Source organism: Vollenhovia emeryi, unplaced genomic scaffold, assembly GCF_000949405.1.
Source record: "Vollenhovia emeryi isolate VEMERY1.0 unplaced genomic scaffold, V.emery_V1.0 DF939168.1, whole genome shotgun sequence".
Lineage (NCBI taxonomy): Eukaryota > Metazoa > Arthropoda > Insecta > Hymenoptera > Formicidae > Vollenhovia > Vollenhovia emeryi.
In genome coordinates this window covers 713,679-731,550 of record NW_011967198.1, presented here as the reverse complement: position 1 = coordinate 731,550, position 17,872 = coordinate 713,679, and the positions used below count along the sequence as shown (strand labels likewise).

General features: G+C 41.9%; 1 protein-coding gene across 1 annotated transcript in view; it reads left to right on the top strand.

Annotated features, from left to right (window-relative positions):
- The window catches only part of LOC105564122 (G protein-coupled receptor kinase 5), a 43,799-nt gene extending 25,953 nt beyond the window's left edge, over positions 1-17,846 (top strand). Inside the window, exons 4-9 of the mRNA XM_012016272.1 lie at positions 4,874-4,969; positions 6,477-6,834; positions 6,969-7,875; positions 8,305-8,442; positions 9,392-9,520; positions 9,825-17,846. Of these exons, the coding sequence (XP_011871662.1) occupies positions 4,874-4,969; positions 6,477-6,834; positions 6,969-7,875; positions 8,305-8,442; positions 9,392-9,520; positions 9,825-9,920 (1,724 nt within the window). The 3' untranslated portion in view covers positions 9,921-17,846. The remainder of the gene's footprint in view (positions 1-4,873; positions 4,970-6,476; positions 6,835-6,968; positions 7,876-8,304; positions 8,443-9,391; positions 9,521-9,824) is intronic.
- The last annotated feature ends 26 nt before the right edge of the window (positions 17,847-17,872 follow it).

Here is a 17,872-nt window from a genome sequence, read left to right as displayed (position 1 = left end):
CGACCTCCATATAACCATAAAAAATTTATTTTTTCGAAAATTTATTTTTTCATTATATAGCCCTTTTAAAACCGCATAACTTTTGCCCGAAACATTTTTCTCTAAAATGTTCTATTTCCGAAATAAAGGGGCTGTACGGGTGGTCTGAATCACCCTGTATATTCTTGCGTTTAGAATAAATTTTCCCTCCATCTTACAACGCGCGAAGTTGGCACCACGATATTCGACAAAAGACTGTCATTTTAGTCAAAATTTTAAAATTATTAAGGCTCGAAGCGCTACGACCGACGAATAAAAAGTTCTCGCGATTTTTCGGTTCGAAGGATTGGCATTTTGTATCAATTGCAGAATCTTGTAAAATTGTGTTACTAAAATCGAATACGAATCAGATTAAATAGATATACACGTTCGATTTTCACACGGGAGCAAAATAAAACAAAATTTGTGTTTGATTATTAGAAATTCACACGGATTTGTATTTCAAACACTGTCTAATTACACATTTATGAAACAAATACTTACCAACTTATAATAAAAACTTTTTTAAGATTGAAAGATTCAAAAATTTTGACAAACATATACTGTCTTTCTGCAAAACATAATCGGCACTTGCTATAACATTATTAAAAATAAAACATTTAATCTGCATAAAATTTCAGTTATTCAGAAAATCAAACACTTTTACGCGTGCAATTTATCAAACACCGCCTAAAACCAATCGTTTATAAAATGTTTGAAATTTTGCACACTAATAAACATCTTGAAAATGGCGACAATAAAAATGTTTCAAAATTTTTAACACTTATTATTTAGAGTGTAGATTTGGACCCTTTTCAAGTAATTTGCAAACATACATAACTCAGCACTAAACTTGTTTTAATATAAAAAAAGTAAGTAATTATAACGAAAATAAATTTATAGTGTTCACACAATTGTTAATGATCTCATCGTTTGTTATAATGAATTTCTTTTTTATATTAAAAAAAGTTTAGTGCTGAATTATGTAGGTACCTATGTTTGCAGATCACTTGAAAAGGATCCAAATCTAGGACCGAAACGTCGTTTTTTTTTTAAATAAACACATTGACCAGCGTAGGTCGTTTAAAAAAACCAAGATTAAAATATTCCTTTCTCTACAATAAATATGATTGGCGCTCTATCGATCCTATTTTGTGATACGTTGAAGTGTAATAGTATTGGATCCGGAAAGTTTTTCTGTGGTGTTGTTTCTTCAATAATCAAATGCTCAGTGAAATTACATTCCCTTCGAAGCCGTCGCATGATCGTCTTAAATCAATTTGACATTAGTGTAAGACGAAAAGAAAAAAATATATAAAAGCAACGTTTTTCTCTTAAGCGAAAAGTCCGATCGAAAGTCGCACACCTTTCATCTTAAACGACTGATCGCGAGACACTGATCAGGTTTGTTCCGCAGGATGTAGCGTGCATTAGACAGGTCCTCGTCTCCCGCGTGATGCAATTCGTACGCGCCGTAGCACTCGCTTCCTCCCCCGTTTTTCCTCCCTTTTCCTCCGCCGACGTGGAAGAGAAGGTGGAGCTTGCGCGACCCTCGACTTCCGCTCGTTGGGGATCGAACGAGCGGGCCCGTGCACACGTCGACGAGGTACAGGGTGTCCCGAAGTGACCGTAAACCGGCCTCGAGAAGCCGCGTTTGGTTTCTCCCGAGTCCGATTTCGCGCTCGTCGAAATTTTTAACGAACGCTTCACCCGTCGAGAGAAGTTTCGGTATTTGAGTAATATCCTCCTCCCCCCCGATATCGAACGGTCTGTTTAATCTCCACCGACGTGAACTCCGCCCGCGGGTCAGTGGAGAAAAAGGTACGATCTTGCTCCGGATAATTTTTTTGCGCCGGAGATTATTTCTCGCGGATTTACTTCATCGGACAATGAAAGTAAACCGCGCGCGCGTGCGCGATCGGGATTTACTTTATTCGATTCGCTCTTATTGTTCGAATTTTCTCGATCTGTTTGACATCCCTATTCTGTATACGTCGAAGTATCTGAAGCGTCGCTCTAAAACGCGCGGACAAATGTAGACAGTTCTTGCCCTGATATATGGTTCTCTATCTCGTAATCGACTTTCTGTCAGATAATCTATTATCTCTCGGTGCGGCGGGGGGGCATCCCGCTTTCTTGAAATGACCTGTACGGGCTTGTTCACGGAAGCGAAAAACTGGGACCGTGGACCATGCGTCTCGCGCGCGTCTCCCACCGCTTTTCCGTGTCCCTTGCGTTTTTCCGCGCGATCGATACCGCCGTCGCGGCGGATCTTTCCCGACGGGTGCCAAGGCGTCCCTTTGCCACCACCGGAATTCGTTTAACGCAAATGAATGTACCGAGTGCCTCGATAACTCCCGCCTTTTCAGCCGTCCGTTTTATCCGCGAATTGTTCGGAGGGTCGGTCGTTCAATTTTAAATACCCTTTCCAATTAATCCTCAAATTTATACTCCGGCGAGTCGAGATTCACCTTGGCGTGGAATAAACCGCATTTGCGCGCTTTATCTCTTGCCGTGGGAATTTCACTCGCGAGAGTCGATGTCCTCCGGGCCTGCCATCGTCTACGCGACAGGCAATCTTGCGGTAATATTTAAATACTTCTTTATTAGGGATAAATTAACTCCGCGTTGATAAAAGAATCCGCGAGGTGCGAGAAAGTGGCTGGGGAATCTCGAATGCTCTCCGCGTGCTGTCAAACCACCGCGGATCATCATTCTCGCAATTTAGCTATCGGCAATAAACTCTCCAAGCAGTTTCTTTTTTCCTCTTGCCTCTACGTTATTAAATAGCGGGATTATTTGATAAAAAGTCTCGCAATAACGACTAATATGCCATAAATCATTATTGCTGTCAATCTGCGCGCGTCGTCGCATAGAATGTACATTGTAACGCGGGGCGCGTTTGTGCAACGCGTTATCTAATGTTATGACGTTCGCTTCGAAGATATTAATAAATTTCTGCCGGCGTGCACGACAACTTTTCGCTGTCAGGATCTGTTTGCCGTCGCGGATATGATATAACTCATGAATCTTTAAGCGCGAGATCGAAGGAGGATAAATCTTGCCGAAAGCTCAGTTTGTCGGAAGGTTCTCGATAAACATTCATTACTTTTAACTTGTATTCATACTTATATTACAGCTTTAAAAGAATGCAAATTATTACTGATGAAATCTTGATACACTGTACTTATTAGAAGGACAGTTTAATCTTTAAGACTTTGAGCGTGATTGAGTGCTTGCGCGGGCGTGTGTGTGTGTGTGTTTGTGTTTATGAGTTTATGTATGTATGTCAATGCGGCCATTTAGCATTAAAGTAGGAGCTAAGGGAAATTTTTAGAATTAAAGATTTAAGGGAGGAGTAAAAAATATAATGTCACCAAAGTAGGTTATTGCTGGTCTATGTAGGTGTATAGATCAGCTAAGTAGGTGTAAATTATCCTTAAAATTGTCAAAAAAGTACCAAAATTTCGACTCGGGTAGGCATTACTTTATTTTATTATCTTTTTTAATGCCTCAGCAAGGCCTAAATTGCCCATAAAAGCCCCCAAACACCACAATGCCCTCAGCGGTTCCCCCCTCGGATTTTCAATTTCGAAATCTACATGGAGAAAATTTTCTGTTAAAATTTACTCTGGAAATCATGCAATTGTGAGGGATTTTAAAGAATTCTATAAGAGTTTTTGAAATTTTACCGTGTTTTACTAGTAAAATTTTAAAAAACTTTTGTACAATTCTCTAAAGTGTCATATTGTCCCACGTGTGCACGGTTTTCAGATAAATTTGAAGAAAACAATTCTCTCCGTGTGCGCTTGTCTCAAATTATTTATCGCTTTATATTATTGAGACTTGGAAGTAGCAACGAAATTAATTTTATCTACGCGGTTTTTACGCGGTGAGGAGGAGAACGGATGTTTTCCAAACGGCGGGAATTGAACGTAGGTATATTGTGTATATTTCCGGCGATGAATTACGAATGGCAGGGGGTGGAATAACTTTCTTCTCGTTTAACTTCTATCGCGACGGATCTCTCGACGTCGTTTGGAGTTCCGCGAAGCGCCGGGATAAATCTCGTAACGCTGATCCAATATCTACCGTTATCCTCGTTTGAGTGAATTCCGTAAGTTTCCGGCAGTTTCCAATCCAGCATTTCGTCCCGTCCAATCGTTCCAAGACATTCGTGATGTATTGGCTTCGAAATCCAACAGACGCAGCATCTTCATCTTATTAAAGTCCTTTCACAAACGACTTGTTACATTTCTCGAAATTATCGCAGCGCGTGTAACTTATTAATCGACTTGTGCTCACGGAATGTTAATATTCTTCAAAATTATCGCCACTTTTACGGACGTTTTCCATGTGCTCCGCGCTATGACATTGAAAAATATTTGACGAAATAGTTGCGTCTTGCAAAATACATTTTCCAAGCGCGCGACTTACGTCGTTTGATTGATCGAGTCGGAGAAATTACATCGACGGCGAATAAAATATGTTTCATTGTACTTTTATTAATCACGGGGCTACTGCAGAAATTTCACTCGAGCTCTAATTAATGGTCATTAAACGGGAAAACCATGCGTGCGTATTCGTTTTTAATTAACGTGCGCCGTCGCAGATGAAAATTGGAGAACTCTGCTCCGTTCATTTACGCGGCGATAAAATTTCCGACGATAAAAATTTCAAATAACTCGCGGAACTTCAACGGCACGAATGATAAAATAAAATGGATAGGGAATAGAAATGGGCTGTAAAACATCTTTAGGGCGCAATAAATCTTCTCTCTTGTCATTTTTATCTCTCCTTACGTACTTGTGACGTTTTTGCGTTTGTGAAAAAATATCCCTCTTTTTCTGGACAGGTGGTGGCGACAGCAACAAGGGAAAGAGTAAGAAATGGCGGAAGATACTTCAGTTCCCACACATTTCCCAATGCATCGGCCTAAAAGATAAACTGGGTGAGTCAGTAATAATCGTAAAAGCGTTAAGAGCGCCGGAAAAATAGGGATACCTTAATCGAGAGACTGTACCGAAAGCTAGTTTACTTAAATAATACTTTGCGATCGCAATTTTGCCGGTCATGTCGACGCTGCGTGTAAAATAGCCGGTAAATAGATCCGTGCGATTATTGAATCCCGGCCTGCAACGGTACGCATTATGCAGTTGAAAAAAAGCAGCAAGGGGCGGAGAAACGAGACAATATGGTCGTTGCGTGTCCCGTTAACCTACTCTGATAACGCTCTGTTAACGCTCTCCTCCGATTTGAAGTAATCAAAAGTTGCGGATACATGCTCTTTTATACTCGCAAATGAGCCCAGTATCATCACATATTCACAGAAGCTTATTTGTAATTGATTATTTAATCGCTAAAAGTATCCTGTCGCGAACTTTTTTAATGAGATTCGTTTAGGCTTAAAGAATATAATGATATGCAACTTTTAAACGACCTGCACTGGCCAACGCTATTATTTAAAAAAATAAAACGACGTTATGGTCCCAGATTTCAACTGATTCAATCTGATCTCTCGTCCAGTACGCATCTCTTGATACTTTTACCCGTGTTTAACAACTAACGATGCAACTTCGACTGACTTTGCACTCTTCAACCAAAGAGTGCAATTATTTTTTTACTAATATCTTACTAACGTAGCGATATTGGCCAAATGAACGATAGGAGATCATTAACAATTGTGTGAACAGATCACTTGAAAAGGGTCCAAATCTGGGACCGAAACGTCGTTTTTTTTTTAAATAAAAACATTGGCCAGTGCAGGTCGTTTAAAAATTACATGTCATTGGTTTCAAGCTACTGGCGATATTAAATCTATTTGTGAGTTAGCGAATATACATATATAAAAGTCGAAAATCTTTTTACGGAATCACTGACCCATCTCGCGTTTACAATTTATGCAATTCTTGCCATTATGGTGTCGGCGACGTAATGAATTGATTTTTAAAAGTAGAGGAAAGTGCCCTATTATGAGATATGTCCCTAATGTAAGATAGCGGTGTTTCTGCTAAATTAATAGACGTTTGTTGGTTCCATCACTAATTTATTGCCCTTAGAGTGAAATCTGTTTAGTGGAAAATGTTATCTGTTTAATTGCGATTGAATTTTAATGCTGGAAACCTACTATGTTATATTAGAATGCTATCTTATAATAGAAAACTTCCTCTATATAAAATAATTTAGAACGCTCTTTAGTCGAGTAAATACCACAACCGTGTCCAGGAATATTTCCGACGGAAAGAACAAGTAGGCTAAAGTCGCTTCGAGCAACAGGCTGGAGTAATTTTACTTTGAAAATCGATATCACATTTCACGGTTGTAAATTAAATTTATATAGAAAACGTATATTCGCGCGCGCGCGCGGCGTGTGGTCCATCACGGGAAAATTCGCGAGAGAGGTCGACGACCGAGATTAAGCTGCGGGAGTGTAATCAATGTAATTGATTGTCGGGCAGACATCAGGTATGGCTACGTGGTGGACCAGCAGCCGATCGGGCGGCTGCTCTTTCGACAATTCTGCCAGGACAAGAAGCCGGCCTACCACCGCTACAACCTCTTCCTGGACGCGATCGAGAAGTACGAGATCGAGCTGGACGAGAACCGCATCGATCTGGCGAAAGAGCTGTTCGAGCAGTACCTGAAGCGGGAGGGTTCGGAGGTGGTCGACATCCTGAACGATTCCCTGATCTCGCAGTGCGAGGAGCGACTCAGCACCGGCGGCAAGGAGCTCTTCACCGAGGTCGCGCAGACCGTGAAGAACTTCCTGGCCGGCGAGCCGTTCTCATCCTTCCTCAGTAGCTTCTACTTCTACAGGTGAAGCGCCAATGAGTAAATTGTAACGCAGATATATTAATCCGTGGGAAAAAAGTTTAACGGGAATTTAATATCGACGGCGAGGGAGAATTGCAGACAATCGAGCAATGTTTGTTTTCCTATCGATTCTTCAGGTACCTCCAGTGGAAATGGCTGGAGGCGCAACCGGTAACGTACAAGACGTTCCGGATGTACCGGGTGTTGGGCAAAGGCGGCTTCGGCGAAGTCTGCGCCTGCCAGGTCCGCGCCACCGGTAAGATGTACGCGTGCAAGAAACTGGAGAAGAAGCGCATCAAGAAGCGGAAGGGCGAGTCGATGGTGCTGATCGAGAAGAACATCCTGCAGAAGATCAATTCCAAGTTCGTCGTCTCGCTCGCGTACGCGTACGAGACGAAGGACGCGCTCTGCCTCGTGCTGACGATCATGAACGGCGGCGACCTCAAATTCCACATTTACAACATGGGCTGCGAGCCGGGTTTCGACATAAATCGCGCCCGATTCTACGCGGCCGAGGTCGTGTGCGGCCTGGAGCACCTTCACCTTCAGGGTATCGTCTACAGGGACTGCAAGCCGGAGAACATACTGCTGGACGATCATGGTCACGTGAGGATATCCGATCTCGGTCTCGCGGTCGAGATTACGGAGGGCGACATGGTGCGCGGTAGGGTCGGCACAGTGGGTTACATGGCGCCCGAGGTGATCGACAACGAGAAGTACACCTTCTCACCGGACTGGTTCAGCTTCGGCTGCTTGCTCTACGAGATGATCGAGGGTCAGGCGCCGTTCCGCGCACGCAAGGAGAAGGTCAAGCGCGAGGAAGTCGACAGACGTGTCAAGGAGGATCAGGAGAGGTACTCGCCCAAGTTCAGCGAGGACGCCAAGAGTCTGTGCCAGCAGCTGTTGAAGAAGAGCCCGAAGAACAGGCTCGGCTGCAAGTGCGGCCGGCATGGGGCGAAGGAGGTGAAGCTCCATGGCTTCTTCCAGTGCCTGAACTGGAAGAGGGTCGAGGCCGGTATGTGGGAACCGCCGTTTGTGCCGGATGTAAGTAGGTGTCGTACGATGATCGATCGTCTTATATCGAGACTTCGTACTTGCCTTCCTTCTGCCTTATCCTCGTTTTCGCGTTTAATCTATTTGTTCATCTATTTGCACTCGGTAAATACGAGATTAACCTCACATAAATTGTACGATAAATAGAACGATAAGAGACTAATTTTACACTCGGTAAACACGCTAACTAAATGTAATAGTCGTGAATTTTTAATTAGCGTATATTATTATGCAATAAAGTGATGTTCTAAGAAATGGCTAGAAATTTTGACGCTATAGTATAGAGTTTTTACTTTATTCTATTTTTTATATTAGCATTTATATAACAGCGAATTACTGTTGTTCGTAGATCTAACATATCTATGTAAAACCATTGTACGAAGAGCAAGAAAATTATTAATCGTTGATACGTCGTTACAGCCTCGCGCGGTTTACGCTAAAGACGTTCTGGACATTGAGCAGTTCTCCACGGTGAAAGGTGTCAATTTGGACGCCACGGACGACACCTTCTACAGCAAGTTTAACACCGGCAGCGTGTCCATTCCATGGCAAAATGAGGTAAGACACCCGTATACGTCATATACATCCGTATCGTAATCACCGATTGTGAGACACGTCGCGCCGCGGAGACAAGGCCTTTGACCCTTCCCATAAAAATAATATTGTTGCTACGTGGCACCCAGACGACCACTTAACAAGATCTCCATTATAACGTGAATATAAATTGTATTATTCGACCGCCCACGCGTCTGAAGCGCTCATATTGATATCGATAGTCTTTCAATAGGGTCGAAATCGTAAGGTAATCTGAAATGATGTTACAGTTTAACAATGTTTTTTTTTGACGAAGTTTTTAGAATTGATTTCTCCGAGAACGTTTTTAAAGAGACTGGTTGAGCATTTTAACCAGCTTGTAAATTTATGCCAAACAGTTTGTACGCTAAAATAAATAAATAAATAAAGCACTAAATGAGCATCCTAATAATGCACAATTTCCAGGGTACATATTATTCCGATTTTTTGTGGCGGAAGTGTTAAGTTAATAGAGATGAGAAAACATCGTTTGTGTAGGATTCTCGTGACATTCGTGATTAAGTACGTCTGCTAAAATCTCGAGATGGAAATTTTGCAAAAATAAAATTTAATTTGGACTTGGAGCATAGCAAGGGGGAACAATAAAGTCTCGTTATTTAAATGCACTTTGGAGGTTTTTGCTTCGCTTCGCTTTCTGAAAATATTACACGTGCATTCGGAACATCTGGAGAGCGGCACTTAGATAAAAAAATATGGAGCTCGTGCAAAGTGTTTTCCTACGTCAGAAGCAGCGCGAGAGCAGCTCGTTATCACTGGCGTTATTCGGGTAGATGTATTTAAAGCCGCGTTGCTGCGTAAGACGCATTACGCACGAGCCACCTTTAGCTTCTGCCGATCTTAAATCACTTACTGCGCACCTCGCGGAGTTGAGATTGTCAAATCGCAATTTAACGCCCTTTATTCCTTCTTGCAGATGATAGAGACTGAGTGTTTTAAGGAACTGAACGTATTAGGTCCTAATAACACGCCCACCCCAGACTTATTGATAAACCATACACCGCCCAACAATGACGACAGAGGTTGCTTTCCCTTTCGGAGAAAGGTAACTTATTTTATGAAGCTTTGAGTTTCGCAGAATTAGTTAAATCTAATTTTAAATAAGAAAAAAGCTCGGAGGACATTTAACAAAACATCTAAGGGATATCAAGACAGACTAAAATTTTAGATACTTTAAAGTATCTGCGTCTTAAGATATTTTTAAATAACTTTCAAAACTATTGTAAGGATACTTTAGAAAGTCACTTGAAAGATCAGGATGTTTTTTAAATTAAATTTGTTTTTGTGCGTCATTAAATTCACTTTGTAACTACTATGGAAAGATGGAATGTATTGTATTTTAATTACAGAGAAAGCAGAGCGATCGCACGAGGGAGATCCCGCTGTCGGAGTGCCATTTACTGGAACTGTCGCAAACGCAAAGTTCGGAGATGCCAGCCAGCTGATCCACGGTGATCAAGAATAACAGTCTGAATCGATTGACGTCGTCGTCGCCGTTTCGACGTTGCCGCCATCCTGGCGGTGCGCGTCTGGGTGCCACTGGTTGCGGCTGCTGCGTTAAAAGCAAGCAGATCTCATTCTCCCTCTCGGTGGCATCCGAAGCCACGACAGCTGTTCCTGAAAACGGCTGTACGGTTTGCATAATAAGAAGCCGCTTCGACCGCGGGGCCGAGGCGTCCTCTCAGGTTTATTGGAGCGAGCTCAAAGATTTGCTCCAGGATAAAACGTACGTTCGCGCGATTCTACGCGCGAGCATACAGCTACGCGTGTGCGGCAAGCAAACGCGACACGCGGAACCCAAGCGCATTGTATGTTTCTGTCAAATTCGAATGACACGTTCGTTACCAAATATATTTTCCTCGAGCTCGCACACGGGAACGCTCGACGTGGAGTTTTGCACGTGTGTCTGCGTGTATCGACGTGTTTTATCGAGCTTCGATGTGTCCCGATTCATGAGTCGTGGGCGAGAGAAAATTTAGGACGATATGTAGATAGACAATTGTGTCACTCACAGCGCGATTACATGGCACATGTAATATTCTGAATCCGACGGAAATTTGATTTTCAGAATGCATAGCGTAGCAGTATTTCATTTCTCATTAATTATGAAAGGGCGCGCAAAGCCTTAAAATCTCAAGTTTCGGCCTTGTTTTAAGTTGAGACGAACAAGTATATTTAGTTGTACAAACGGATGCGCAATCATTTACGAATACTTCTTCGACGTACTTATGAAACTTTTTTTAAAAATTAATGAATAGAAAAATTTAATTTATATTAATTTTCAGAGAGAGTTTCTCTTGAGGTACATCTTTATTTCCTGACGCTTTATTCTTAATGATCGAGGAGCTCGTTGTCATCCCATCGAAAAGAATCACATTGGCGCATGGTCAACAGACGTGATAAATCATGCTGTAACCTAATTATTCATTTATATCCAAATCGCTCTCGGTGCTTTTAAGTACTTGCCGAGAATATCGAGACCGTTGGCGTTCGCTCGCACGATTTTTCGATCGTCAACGATCCCGACACTGTTCGGTAAGGTCGTATCTGTCGGAGGCGAGTAAGCTACGTGGCCAAGAACTTCGGTCGCAACCGCGTTCGCGCTTCTATGATTTATACACTCGCGCGATAGGGTTTAAGATGGGACCCGCGGGGGCCGAAATGGAGTAGAGAGAGCTTTTGTGAGCGAGCGATAACGAGCGCGCACGTGGGACGGACGGGTCGTAAAAGAGCACGTGAAGAGCACGGCGTTCGCCCGCTCCGTCCGCTTCCTCGCTCGCTCGTTTTCGCGTATCGCGATATTAAGCTACCGGCAAACGGACACCCGACACTGCCGCGAGGTAAATAAACACTCGCGCGCGTTTATAAACGTTAATCCGATATATATCCGGAGGCATGTGTGGGTACGCGATGCAGCGAGTTGACGGCGCCGAGAAGACGCTACGTCTAAGAGCCGCGACGAGCGAATTAGCAGTGAAGTATATTGATCTGGCGTTGCCAAATGGAGACATTAGGTAAAATGATAAATGTTAAACTCACGATAAAACGTTTGCGGGCATTTCATGGCGCTGTCACCATACGGCAACATGTATTATTAATGGCAAAAATAATTTTCATCTCGGACGTCGTTAACATGTATAAGTTGTGTTCAACCGCGAACGCGGATTGGTGTTATCTCTTAATACTAGGCAAGCATCCAGAAAATAAGGAATAAGAGATAATATATGAGAATTGCGTCTGTCGACCATTTGCAGAGAGACCGCGTTACATCCGCATCCTCCATGGTAGTATCTTTCAAATCGTTGTAAAAGTTTTGCGCCAGTTTTCGGTATATCGATTTTATCGCGTTATTTTTACACGAGAAATCTATCTCACGCAGGATCAGTCCAGTATTCGAGTCAAATATGATGATTTGGTGTTAATAATAACATTAAGGAAGATTCTATTTTAATCAAAAGTCTGATTTGTAAAGTAGATTCGTTAAGAGGAAAGAAATCTAGTATTAAAATTAAGACTTCTCAGATTCGTTCTGCCAATTCAAGGGGCAGAGCTTTAACTTGCAGGACATTTGGAATCTCAGCAACGTTTTATTCTCTTGATTGCGTGTCACGTTAAATCCCTGCACGTGCGCTTTCGAAAACACTGTTCGCGAAGCGAGCGAGAAGCTCTTACGAGTCGGATTAACGGGCACACTCGGACAGTTCGCGAGCAATTTGGCCGTTCTCCAATTGCGAGTCGTGTGCCAACGTTTCGAGTTACCGCCGAAGACTTCGCGTCTGTTTGGCAGACAGTCGTCGCGAGTCATCGTGTTGAAAACGTCGCCTCCCTCGCGTCGCGTAAATCCGAACGTCGATGCACCCGGAATCCTCAATCTCATCGAGAATCTCTTGCGAAACTCGACCCCGCCGTTTAAAATAATATATTGAAAAATCGATCGACGTCAGACAAAAATAATGAATTGGGAAATTTTATTTTTACCGAAACGTCCTCCGTGTTGTCTAGCGCGATAACAAATTTCCGTCATTTATGAAGGGATTTGCGGAGATTAACTCGATGACTGCTGTATCAAGTGAACACATTGTACGCAGTTAGTCTTGGAAATTTGTTATCAGTATAGCTTCTCGTCGAGGAGATACAAAGATGAGTAGACGAAATTATTCAATTAAAATAAATGTTTGAGGAGAGCCATGTCGATTTATAAGCGGCACTAGAAAGCGTGTAAATGATATCTCGTTTTTGTATGTTATTTTTTTTTATTCGCCGGTGTCGTTAGAAAGAGAGACGCATAAACGGTAGCAGAAACAGGTTCGCGCGCGCACATACAATTTCGCGTGCATTAACGAGAAGTATTCGAGATATTTAAGATTGAGTTTTTCGAATCGATAAGCAAAAATTTAGATTAATTTCGTAGATTGAACGAAAAGTTCTATATTTATTATCGATCATTACGCCGAACTAACGAACTGAATGTAAATTGCAGAATTCAGTTGTTAATTGCGATATTAATTATTTGTTACGACATTTTACAAAACGCACAATTACGCCTAACGATCGCCATGTGAACAATACTCCGAACAAATTTCTCCTCATGTATAGCTCTATAAAAGTAATTATTTTTTATGATGATTACACTAAAATAGTCATGGCTTAATTTACGAGGCCGAGAATAGTTGAAGAGTGTAGGTCAAATGTCTCTTAAATAGGTGTCAGGAAAATGTATTACTCCTAAACGTGTACTTTCTTTTTGATATATTGACGTTTTCCCTATGTTAAATACTACAAGTATTAAATACAAATAAGAAGTATGAAACATTGACACATATCATATTTTAAGAAAATATTAAGAAAAATTCTATTTGATTTGTCTTGCTGTACGTACAGAGAACTAAGCGCACAAGTTTTTAGTAAGCAAATGTGATTTGATATCTCTTTCCCTTATAACTCGGAGTATCGTTTCTGACACTTGACTGATATTTGACGTTCATTTCTTATCCGCGTAATATCGGACATTTAAATAGGGAGATGCATGTTTCAGCAGAACGATGAGTGACTGAATGATTCAAGTTGACCGGTAATTAAATTTCCTCGACGTCAATGCGGCCTTAAGTCGTCAGTGTGTACATGTATCGCACAATCTACGTGAGAAACACTATTTTATCTGCAACCACTCGAGATCAGTGTTGCTGTAAAACATGTTAAAGGGGTCAGTTTTACGACGGTGTAAAAAAGATCACCTTTCGTCGGATAAACCTCAAGGTGGGTACTATGTCATAAATATAAATCGCACCCCCCCCCCCCCCTCTGTGCGAATGCGAAAGTACTGTATTCGCCAAACAGGAAGACAGAAAAATCTTGAATTCTGCCTAAAGAAATTTGTAAACCAACCTTGAAGACCAATTAATAATTAATAATTTACGACTTGTGTAAAGATCGTAAATTATTACTTATTTCACAAAGAAATGTAAATTTCTGCGAATTTGTTCAAATTTATTGATCTTCATGGAGAGAACTGCTTACATTAGATTGCTAGTGAAATTAGCGAAGAGCGAACAATTTATAGTCTTCTAACGTATCGCCGATTTGTGGTTCGTTTATTCTCTTTGCCGGCAACGCACGAGTTCACTCAGCGTGGAGAATCTGTCGTAATCTTTTAACTGTGATTTCTCGAAGTGTCCTGTTTAATCTCGTTAGTATACCGAACGTTTCAGTAATATTTTTTAAGACGTTACTTCCTACATCGTTCTCCTATCGTTTATACACACCTGTTTCGCATTATTTATATAACAACGCGGATAAGGGAGATACTCCGCTCTGACGAGGTCTACTTGTAGATAACGATGCCCCACTACTATATATATTCGCCAGAAGAATACCAAATTATTTAATAATTTTTCTAAGCATAAATAAGCGCGCAAACCCTCTTATTCCCAATAGAAATATACATATATTTTTCTGTCTGTGTACGTAGCGTAGGTAGGTAGGTATACATATACGATAGACTGCTGAATATACACTTTTGCAAATAGTATTCGTTTCTCTTGTACAATTCGTATTTAAATTATTATGGATCTGTGTAAGCATTTCATTTACGCGAGCATATAGACGTATATCTAATTCATAAATGCGCGAGTGTCTGTGTGTGGACGAATGGGTGGATAAATATGTGAAATATTGCTATTTAATCTGATCCAACAATTTTCGAAATGTACATACATAAATCATAGAGCATATTTAATATATGCGTATGCGCGCGCACGCGCGTTTGTATGTGTGTATCTGTGCGTGTTAAATATTCTCTGTGATTAAAATGTCGTCGAAGCCGCACACTTCGGATCACGTTAAATAACTCTCGTTTCCCGACTATCACATAATCATACGGACGTGAATTCTCTCGTCGACCCCAGTTCGAGGCCAGATCTAATCGAGTAACGACCATCGATGATAAATTAATGGCTAATATAATTAATAATGTTAAATTACCGACTAAGGTGATGGGTATGTCCCCCGCGTTAATATTCGCCGTGTCGCGCTACAGTCATCGTTCGATAGTCATTCCATCCTATCACGTGTGTAACGCATCTTCGTTCTACCCTTGCGGAACGGTAGAAGGATCCGAGATGAATAATTAGACGATTAGCTAAATATATTCGAATAGGTATGTCGCTTGTCCGTATCTATCGGTGTACGGGCGGAGAATTTTTCAGAGAGTCAGAAGTACCCCGAGGGTACGCTACCGTCATTGTCGGGTCGGAAGACGAGCGACGGTAGAAGTGTGCAGGTAGCGATCGCTGGCCTCGCGGGATGCGAGCGGGCTAAATTTTCTCGTTCCGACCGCGCATCTGTCATCGCGGCGGCGGCGTGTGACAGCTCCGAGTACCGCGCGGTCTCGAAATGTGCCAGTAATTTAGGACTGATCGACATAGGTAGGCAAGAAAGAATGTACCACTTTATTATTGTTTTATATTATATTTTATATATCTCACTCGGGTATTTTTCTTTCCGTACGACGTCTGTCTCCCGCAATTTTGCGCACCGCTAAGAAACTAGGGACCCCGTCGTTAGCGCAAAGGCGATAAGTCGCCAAGTCTCGAATTGATAGCGCGACCCTCTTCCGTGTACACTGAATATGTGAACGATTACTTCGGGTACGCGACGATTCGTTTATCGCACCGATAAATTTCTGCTTGTATCACTGGATGAGTAATGTTACACGAGGAGGCCGACTGTTCCGTGTAGATACGAGGGGTTCTCGGAGCGAGGTCCAAATAACAATCGCATAACATTAAATGGAACATGTCAACCCTTCTATGAGTACGTGTGAGGTTCCGACTCGTTCCATCAAGTAGTTCATTTTTCATAGATGTTTAAACGAACGTATCTACACGAGAGATGAATACACTCCAAGTGCTGCGATCAAATGTTTTATGAGGAGGGGATCATTGGCAAATGACATTCGTACTGATCTGCAAGACAAGCTCTGAAATAATCCTCGCGAAATATCCGATCACAGCCCGCAGTTTATTCATCTTTCAACAATCACGCAGATACGTTCGTTCAAAGATCTATGAAAAATATTAACTATGTGATGGAACGAGTTGGAAATGTACGCGTACGTTCATAAAAGGGTTGGAACTTTCCAAATGTTATTTGTACTTCGACAATTTTTCAGATGGCCCTCGCACAGTGATAATAGGTCTGTTTTTTTTATAGCTAAACTGGCTGCACTAGTTCAGAGTTTATCTTTTTCCCTCTACATTAGAAGGAGAAAGATAAACTCTGAACCAGTGCAGCCAGTTCAGCTATAAAGAACAGGCCCATGAATATTGATATCGATAGGGATTACTCAAGCACGGACGTAGATGTCTGTATTGCTCTAAACAGTGAAAATAGTACGTAAAATTACAAGTACAGGTACAATACAATTATGTACAACAAGCGTAAAATGTATATGATGGGTTTTTACACTTGTTACTTGTGTCGTCTTACGTACCATTTTTACGATTTACGATGGCAAAAGAAACGCCGTCGGGGCATTACAGCATCGCCGTACGTATCTACATCTCGTCTCTCCATTCATCTTTCCTCTCTCATCTTCCACGTCCGTTGCCGTCAACACCTGTAATAAACGCCTCGACGCTTCCGCTGTGATGTCGTATTTGCCGTGCCAAGATAATGAAGATAATTGATTGACTCGCGGTAGTGTTAACGCGTAATAGCAATAGTGTACATATATAAGCGATTCAGAGACCCTCAAAGTAATTGTGGCACCGCCGGCGATCTTTCAGCGATGAGGACAGTGGAGCAGTTGCAGGATCATTGAAAGACGACGATCTCTTCAATGATCTCTTTACGCTGTAAAATTGTTCAAGATCTATCGCGAGATATTTTACATAGAACCAAGAACTGGCTCCCACGAATTCATTGGAAGATAGTGGGCTTCTGTCCTCATCTTTCGCACGATTTTAATTAATTTTACTGTCGTACCGCATCGCGTAGCGTCGCGTACCCCGAAGTGTCCGGGCCTTTGTTTATGACGCTGTCGTCGCAACGGGAGACCGTCGCAAATCAGCTCGCCGCAGAGTTAATGTGTAATTATTGTGACGTCGTCCTGTAGATTAGAGCGTGCGATATTTTAGTCAGGCGAGTTTCACTTCCGCACGAAGACGCATTTACAGGCGTTTGGTTTACCGCTGACCGCGAGTCTCGCGGAAGCCTGTCGCCGGAAGGCAACCGAGAGCCCAGTTAAGCGCCTTAAATGGTTAATTTAAAACGTTTAATTAAGCTGACTAATTAACGACTGTGCGTGATCGCTTGCATCCTTCCGATTTGACCGCTCGAGGGAAGGAGAAAGAGTACCGGGGAACGATCGTCAGGCAATGATCGTTTCGCAATTCGACACGCTCGTATAAATTCTTTTTTTTTTATACTTGGGAACTCCTCGCGATAGATTTTTTTTACTATGCGACTTTAGCAACTGTGCGCGGTTTTGCGAGCAATTGAATGCCTTCGGAACGCTTCTTGACGCGGATCTTCAGTAAGTTTTAAGTAGGCCGATATCCCGATTCCTTTCGCAAGTCGACAATCCTCGGAGGACGAACAGCGAACAGGAAAATGTAAAATAGCATTCTTTCTGTTCCACGGCAAGCCAAAAATGATGAATATTCTTGTTTCTTTTTCTTTCTTTTACAATTTCGACACGTTGCGTTTCGATACGACTGCTGTGGGGAAAAAGCTATAAATACTATACATATAAATATATATATATATATACATATATATTACCGTGTGTAAGTTATAAATACGCGGATATCTACTGTATTTATAACTTATATGTTTATACACATGCAAATATAGACACGTATATAACCAGACACGACTCGTAATCTCGCCAATGTCT